We start from the raw sequence: 8,376 nt of genomic DNA on the forward strand, positions 1-8,376 counted from the left end.
TATTTTTTCACCACACCCAGTGCTCCATGCAAGCCGTGCCCTCTATAATACCCACCACCTGGTACCCCAACCTCCCACCCCTCCACCACTTCACTCCCCTCAGATTGTTTTTCAGAGTCCATAGTCTCTCATGGTTCACCACCCCTTCCAATTTACCCAAAAGCACATACCCTCCCCAATGTCCATATCCCTACCCCCCTTCTCCCAATCCCCCTCCCCCCAGCAACCCACAGTTTGTTTCGTGAGATTAAGAGTCACTTATGGTTTGTCTCCCTCCCTATCCCATCTTGTTTCATGGATTCTTCTCCTACCCACTTAAGCCCCCATGTTGCATCACTACTTCCTCATATCAGGGAGATCATATGATAGTTGTCTTTCTTGATGTTTTGTTTCTTGATGAGGAGCTGTTACGTGTGTGTTCATTTTGTGAACATTTATTGAACTGTTTATTAATTATAAACAATGAATTTCTATTTTCATTTCATTTCATTTGTTAAATTTATTTCATTTCATTTATTAAAAATAAAATTTTTATTGTATTATCAAATAACTTTAAACAATAATAGCTATGCTGTGGAAATTGTGGTGAAGCTGGTTTACTCTAACATGACAGATAGCACTGTAAATTGATTTAAAAAACTTCCTTTGGTGAAGCACTGTAACAAGTATCAAAGTTTATAAATATCTTCATTATCTTTGACTCAATAATCATACTCCTGGGAATGAAGACTAATTCTAGTAAAAAGAAACGTTGTGGGTTTTTTTTTTTTGAGTTATTGTGTTAATAAAGTTGTTTTGTATAATAAAAGAAAACTGGAAACAACCTGAATAAAATTTATTTATTTATTTATCTATTTATTTATTTTTAAAAAGGTTTTATTTATTTATGACAGAGAGAGATAGCGAGAGAGGGGACACAAGCAGGGGGAGCTGAGCGGGGAGCCTGATGTAGGACTCCGTCCTGGGATCATGACCTGAGCAGAAGGCAGATGCTTAATGACTGAGCCACACAGGCATCCCCTGAATAAATGTTTAAATGGTTAAGCAAATAATGTTGCCATCAGTGCTATGGAATATTTTTAAAAGATTTATTTATTTGAGGGGTGCCTGGGTGGTCAGTGGTTAGGTGTCTGCCTTGGGCTCAGGCCATGATCCCAGAGTCCTGGGATCAAGCCCTGAGTCCGGCTTCCTGCTCAGCAGGGAGACTGCTTCTCTCTGCTTCTGCCCTGTCTCTCTCAAATAAATAAATAAAATCTTTAAAGAAAAAAAGATTTATTTGAGAGAGAGTGGTTGCGCACACAAGTGGGGGGAGGGGCAGAGAAAGAAGAGGGGAGAGACTCTCAAAAAAATATTTTATTTGAGGCGCCTGGGTGGCTCAGTGGGTTAAACCTCTGCCTTCAGCTCGGGTCATGGTCTCAGGGTCATGGTCTCAGGGTCCTGGGATTGAGCCCCCCCCCCCCCGCCCCCCGCATTGGGCTCTCTGCTCAGCGCCCCCCTCTCTCTGCTTGCCTCTCTGCTTACTTGTGATCTCTCTGTCTCTCTCTGTTAAATAAATCAATAAAATATTTTAAAAAATATTTTATTTATTTATTTGAGAGAGAGAGAGAGATTGAGCAGGGAGGAGGGGCAGAGGGAGAGGGAGATGAGCCACCCAGGCGCTCCTCTTCTTGTGCATTTCAGTGAGGTACGGTACCTATAGGAGGTGGGCATTGAAGTCCAATAGGTTTATCAGGAAGATGGTCAACAAAATTATTCTGATGTGAGGTCAGGCACATCGTGCCTCAACTTACTCATCAGGAAGATGAAATTAAATACACCCCCTCCTCCAAGAATTCACTATCGTTACAGTTTCGCATTTAACAGTTTAACTAGAAATACACTACGGAGAGACTGAGGCCTAAAAATTTATTAAGTATCTGGGGTGGCCGAAAATCATCTTTCAATCTCTTGCTGACTGCCGTTGAAATACCCACAGCTGAGGGTGAGAGCTGCGGGATCGGAGTCAGACGGCTGTCCATAATATTGGCATGGTCCTTGGGAAAGATTTCAGGGGTGAGGGAACCTCGTGTCGAAAAGCAAGCTAAGGAAGACTGAGGGAGAGTGAGTTGGAGACTTCCTGTGCCGTTTCCTCCTCCACTTCTTCCCCCCTCCCCCACTGCCGCCAATCACAAATTCTGACCCTTAAGGTACAAAGGTAGAAAATCCCATGGGGTCTCAGGCCAGGAAGCCTCTCTTTGTCCCGCTCTGACTAGAAACTCGGAGAATGGGAAAAGGCCACCCTCTCCTCGCCTGTCCCCTGCTTTTTTGCCCCTTGCCACGCTGGGCTTGCTGTGGCAAGTGGGAAGCCGTCTCCGGCTGCAAGCAATCCTTTTTGCAAAGCCGAGGAATGAGTGAATGAGAGAGAGTGACAGAAAGAGAGACAGAGAGTGTATGTGTGTCTGTAGTGTCTCTGTGGTGGAGGGAGGATTGGGGGTGGGATTCCATGACGTTACCAGCTCCGCCTCCCGGTGTATATAAGGGGGGCGCTTGGCGCGCAACGACCCCAAGCCGCAGCTTTGAAGCCTGAACAACGAAGTCGGTAGCCCCGACCCAACTCGGCTTAACTCAGCCTCACCCAACCCAATCTGAGACTCGCCTCTCCCTGGGCTTGGAACAGCTCTCTGGTAAGCCTCGGGGGCCGACAGGTGTGTCGGAAGGGGACTGCGAGGGTCTGGGCATACCTAGGATTCCCCGGCAACCATAGCGTGCAGTTGCATCAACGCGGCCGTGACCTGTTGCTGGGCGAGACCCCGGCCCCGGGATGGCTCCCGTCTCCACCTCAGCCCCAGACCGTTTCTAGATGAAGCCGGGAGCTGAGTTGGGGGGCGTAGGGTGGAACCCCTCTCTGTTGCAAGCAATTTCGGGCTGCCCTGGGGCCCCTCTCAGGGTGCATCTCCAAATCTTCAGATGTCGAAGCCCCGCCCCACTGTTGATTCTTGCTGGTCAGCCTTGCAGGGGCGGGAGGAAGTGGGGGGAAACATTTGCTTACTCCCCTGGGCGACAGTAGCACGATTTACCCGGTGTGGGCTTGGTGAGTAGGGGTGAAATTGAGTCGGTGCTCACTTTCTGATCTGCCGGGGAGGTCGGTCTCCCCCCCCCCGCCCCGCCCTCCCGGCAGTGTAGGAACCTTACCTGTTAAGTAACCCTTGGGGTAAGCACCGAAAAGGAACGTGGATAGTGGATGTGAGAAGGGGGTTCTGCCTAGATTTATTTGCTGGTTGCTCCTGGGGTGAGTTCTGTTTAATTCTACAGGCCAGGGAATGGACCCAGATTAGGTTCCATGGTTCCTGGATTAGGGTCTAGGATAAACCCTAATTACCCCGTCAGAGAGAGAGAGAGAGAGAGAAAGAGAGAGACTGATACTGAGCACTCGTGAGGTGCCTGGCTTCTGTACCCCAGGGGCCTTTCACATGTCTTCTGTGCATTTAGTCCTACAAACCTGTGAGTTACTGTTTATTCCTACTTGTTAAGGAAGAGACTGAGGTTAGAGGAAGACACTTGCTTTTGCCCCTTAAATGTCCTCCCCATCCCCCCATCGCTCCTTTGCCGGATGGAGTGGGTATTGTCATGCACTCTCAGAGCTTAGGGATAATGAGCCCCATTGAAGGGCTTTTTGTCTTGTTTTCCACCAGATCTTAGGCTCCTCTGCAATTTCAGCTAGAATGCTGTGGCGGGCCCTTCGCAGAGTGGGTCAAAAGCTGGTACGCAGACGGGCGCTGGAGCCAGGCATGGCTGAGACTCGCCTTGCCCGATGCCTGAGCACCCTGGATTTAGTGGCCCTGGGTGTGGGCAGCACCTTGGGTGCAGGTGTGTATGTCCTGGCTGGTGAGGTGGCCAAAGATAAAGCAGGACCGTCCATTGTGATCTGCTTTTTGGTGGCTGCCCTGTCTTCTGTGTTGGCCGGACTGTGCTATGCGGAGTTTGGTGCCCGAGTCCCCCGTTCTGGTTCTGCATATCTCTACAGTTATGTCACAGTGGGTGAGCTCTGGGCCTTCACCACGGGCTGGAACCTCATCCTGTCCTATGTTATAGGTGAGATGCTGGGGCCGGGAGGGATCCTGTGCACGGCCAATGAAGGGGCACAATGGTGAAGTGATAAATTAACATTTACAGGACTTCAGTACCCCTAAATGTGTGTGTGTTGGGGGGCCGGCTGGGAAGGTTGAAGGTGTGGAGAAATTGTTCGTTCTCCTTAACCTCTGTCCTGGGGTCGTAAATTGACTGGTTTTGGTTTTTTAAAAAGCAAGGCTATGGGCGCCTGGCTGGCTCAGTCGGTGAAACATGCTGACTCCTGATCTTCAGGTTGTGAGTTCAAGCCCCACTCTGGGTGTAGAGCCCACTTAAAAAAAAAAAAAAAAGTAAGAATAGGTGAAAACAGCAGGGATTATTTGTGTGACTGGTTTCCAGGGAGGGCGGGAGGAAAATTGACCCCACTGTTTTTCCCTCTGCTCCCCCAGGTACAGCCAGTGTGGCCCGGGCCTGGAGCTCGGCGTTTGACAACCTGATTGGGAACCACATCTCTCAGACCCTGCAGGGGAGTATTTCACTGCATGTTCCCCATGTCCTTGCAGAATATCCAGACTTCTTTGCTCTGGGCCTTGTGTTGTTGCTCACTGGTGAGGGAAGACACAGGGAACCGGTGGGGGCAGGGCTAGGAGGGACCAAGCCAGAGACTGGGCTGGTGGAGGGGATAATGGTGAGAAAGAAGATAGGCTGAGTGGGAAAGCTGTGCATGGAAGCGGGAAGCAAAGCTCCCCGATGGAGGACTTTTCTGAGTCCTGACTGCTTCTTTCCCACAGGATTGCTGGCTCTGGGGGCTAGTGAGTCAGCCCTGGTCACCAAAGTGTTCACAGTGGTGAACCTTTTGGTTCTCGGTTTTGTCATCATCTCGGGCTTCATTAAGGGGGACCTGCACAATTGGAAACTCACAGAAGAGGACTACAGACTGACCATAGCTGGCCTCAATGACACCAATAGGTTAAGACATTAACTCTGAGGAGCTGCAGGGCTGGGAGCATGAGGGGGAGCCAAGGGGGAAGCCGTGTTAAGGGCTTCGGGATTGGGTGGGGGAGGAGGAATGGGAGCTGAGGCCTCAAAGACCTGGCAGAGTAGTTTGGCATCAGAGAAAAGGCACAGAGGAGGCTGAACACACCTTTTACATTTTCTATCTGTTTCTTGCAATTTAGCTTGGGCCCCCTGGGCTCTGGAGGATTTGTGCCTTTCGGCTTCGAGGGGATTCTCCGAGGAGCAGCTACCTGTTTCTATGCATTTGTTGGTTTCGACTGTATTGCTACCACTGGTAACACAGTCATTCTGGTTCTGTTGGGGGCCAGGATACAATGTATGCTCAGGTGGCATGCACATTGGTGGCAGGGGGGGTGTTGGGGGGTGTAGGGGAGGGTACCTGCTTCCCTTATTCTGAAACTTGTGCCCCTTCCTGCAGGCGAGGAAGCCCAGAATCCCCAGCGTTCCATCCCTGTGGGCATCGTGATTTCACTGTTCGTCTGCTTTTTGGCGTATTTTGGGGTCTCTTCAGCACTTACCCTTATGATGCCTTACTACCAGCTTCAACCCGAGAGTCCCCTGCCTGAGGCATTTCTTTATACTGGTTGGGCCCCTGCCCGCTATGTTGTGGCTATTGGATCCCTCTGTGCTCTTTCTACCAGGTCAGTGGCGAACGTTTGTTTTCCTCTGCTGTAGGAGTATTAGGCTTTAGCATTCAGTGCTCTCGAATACCCCTTCAAAGGGCTCTGAGGAGGGGCACCTGGGGAGCTCAGTGGGTTAAGTGTCTGCCTTCGTCTCAGGTCATGATTCCGGGGTCCTGGGATCGAGCCCCGCGTTGGGCTCCCTGCTCTGCGGGGAGCCTGCTTTTCCCTCTCCTACTTCCCCTGCTTGCGTTCCCTCTCTCTGTGTCTCTCTCTGTCAAATAAATAAATTTTTTAAGGAAAAAAAAAAGGGGCTGTGAGAAGGCTGGGTGGTTACAGAGACCGCAGTGAACTCATGCCACTCTGGCCATTCCTCTCTCAGCCTCTTGGGCTCAATGTTCCCCATGCCTCGGGTGATCTATGCGATGGCAGAGGATGGCCTCCTGTTCCGTGTCCTTGCCAGGGTCCACACAGGCACACACACCCCCATCGTGGCCACTGTGGTCTCTGGTATTATTGCAGGTAAAAAAAAAAAAAAGTCTTTGCCCTTCCCCTAGTTGTTTCACCAATTCCCTTAACTTTGCTCTTCCCTTCTCTCATTTCTTGGTTTCTGCCCATCAATTTCAGCATTTATGGCCTTCCTCTTTGAACTCACTGATCTTGTGGACCTCATGTCAATTGGGACCCTGCTGGCATACTCTCTGGTGGCTGTTTGTGTTCTCATCCTCAGGTGAGAGTCTCTCTGTAAATCGGGATTGGGTTTTTTTTTTTGTTCTCAGATTGAGGAACGCGGATTGAGGTCTATTGAGGTCTATTCCTCCTCCTTCCTCCAGCTGCCTTATCCTGACTCTCCTGGAGGGATGTGGACAGCCCAGCCCGCCAATAAGAGCTTGGACCCTTGATGATGAGGGAGGTTAAGCTGCGTGGGAGAAGATGCTAAAGCAGTTAGGGGTCGTCCTTAATCCTGCCTTCTTATTCCTGCCTCAGGTATCAGCCTGAGTTGAGGAATGATGAAGATGAGGTGGAGTTACAGGAGGAGAAGCTCCCCGAAGCAGAGAAGCTGACCCTGCAGGGACTCTTCTGTCCTCTCAACCCCATCCCCACTCCGCTCTCTGGCCAAGTTGTCTATGTGTGTTCCTCATTGCTTGGTGAGCAATGAAATTTTTCTCTAAGGTGGTGGTTTCGAGGTCACTGTGATGGGGTGACAGAGGGGGGGTGTGGTGGAGTGTGTGGCATTTGGTGGCCGAGGATGAACTAGAGAGAGCGTGGCCTTCCTTGGAATGGGGTGTCTGATATCTTCACATGCTGGTCACAAGAGCCCGTTTTGATATTCTTCACCTTGACCCTTGAAGCCCTGCTCCTGACTCTTCTTTGCCTGGTATTGGCCCAGTGGCCCATCCCACTGCTTTCTGGAGACCCGGTATGGACCGCAGTGGTTGTGCTGCTCCTGATGCTCATTACTGGGATCACTGGGGTCATCTGGAGACAGCCACAGAGTCCCACTCCTTTGCACTTCAAGGTAAATTACCTCTTTCTTCCCACCTCCTCACCCATCTCAGAAGAGCAGGCTCCAGATGCTTTGGGCTCTAATAAGGTTCGTAAATATTCGGGCGCCTGGGTGGCTCAGTGGATTAAGCCACTGCCTTCGGCTCAGGTCATGATCTCAGGGTCCTGGGATCGAGTCCCGCATCGGGCTCTCTGCTCAGCAGGGAGCCTGCTTCCTCCTCTCTCTCTCTCTGCCTGCCTCTCTGCCTACTTGTGATCTCTGTCTGTCAAATAAATAAATAAAATCTTAAAAAAAAAAAAAGGTTCGTAAATATTCTTTAATTGGACGAGGAAGGAGAGATACCAGAGAAACCTAGGCCGAATACTTCTCTCACCCTCCGTAGTTCCTTTCCAGCTCTGTTTCCCCAAACTGTGTATCCTTGGAGTCCTGTAGGAGGTGCAGTGTAGTGGGCATTGAAATACACAAGATGAGTAGGAGCTGGACCCTCCCTTTCTGGGCAAGTAGGTCAGGGATCTCTTTCTAGGTCACCTCATGGGATATACAAAGGTTTTGCTTTGTTCCCAGGTACCTGCTTTGCCTCTCCTCCCACTAGTGAGCATCTTTGTGAATGTTTACCTTATGATGCAGATGACAGCGGGCACCTGGGCCCGATTTGGGGTCTGGATGCTGATCGGTAGGTATCCACTGGGGAAGAGTAGTCTTTTTGGGTGTCCTACCCCAATCCTTTTCCCTCTTGGTCTCCCGTAGGGAGACCTGTGAAGCCTTTACGGGTCACTATTTCCCTACCTCACAATTCCCCTTTCCCCACCAGGCTTTGCTATCTACTTTGGCTATGGGATCCAGCACAGCCTGGAGGAGGTTAAGAGTAACCAAGCCCCACTCAAGTCTAGGGCCAAAACTGTAGACCTTGATCTCAGCAGTGCCTGTACACATTCGATCTGATGTCATCACCCCTGAATGCTGTCTGGTCCCCCTGCACAATAATGGCGAGCACCCTTGAGCACACGGGAAGCTAGGGATCCCATGGGATGTGGGTGGGGGACCACTAACAGAGCTCTGTATTTAATGTGGAGTGAAGGGTGTGTCTTTGCTGTTTTCTCCTCTTGGTTTTTAAATTTTTATTTTTCGTGGTCTCCTTTCCGATCGTGTCTGTAGCTGCTTCTTGGCTTTTACAAAATTATTAAA

General features: G+C 50.2%; 1 protein-coding gene across 1 annotated transcript; it reads left to right on the forward strand.

The window, feature by feature from the left end:
* Positions 1-2,556: 2,556 nt before the first annotated feature.
* Positions 2,557-8,376, forward strand: SLC7A3 (solute carrier family 7 member 3). The gene is made up of 12 exons (XM_044234265.1): positions 2,557-2,663; positions 3,672-4,071; positions 4,497-4,655; positions 4,839-5,016; positions 5,226-5,338; positions 5,483-5,705; positions 6,067-6,206; positions 6,312-6,414; positions 6,672-6,832; positions 7,037-7,203; positions 7,756-7,864; positions 8,003-8,376. Exons 2-12 carry the CDS (start codon positions 3,702-3,704, stop codon positions 8,131-8,133), a joined length of 1,854 nt encoding a protein of 617 aa, XP_044090200.1. The 5' UTR covers positions 2,557-2,663; positions 3,672-3,701; the 3' UTR covers positions 8,134-8,376.

The sequence above is a fragment of the Neovison vison genome, chromosome X, assembly GCF_020171115.1.
Source record: "Neovison vison isolate M4711 chromosome X, ASM_NN_V1, whole genome shotgun sequence".
Taxonomy (NCBI): Eukaryota; Metazoa; Chordata; class Mammalia; order Carnivora; family Mustelidae; genus Neogale; species Neogale vison.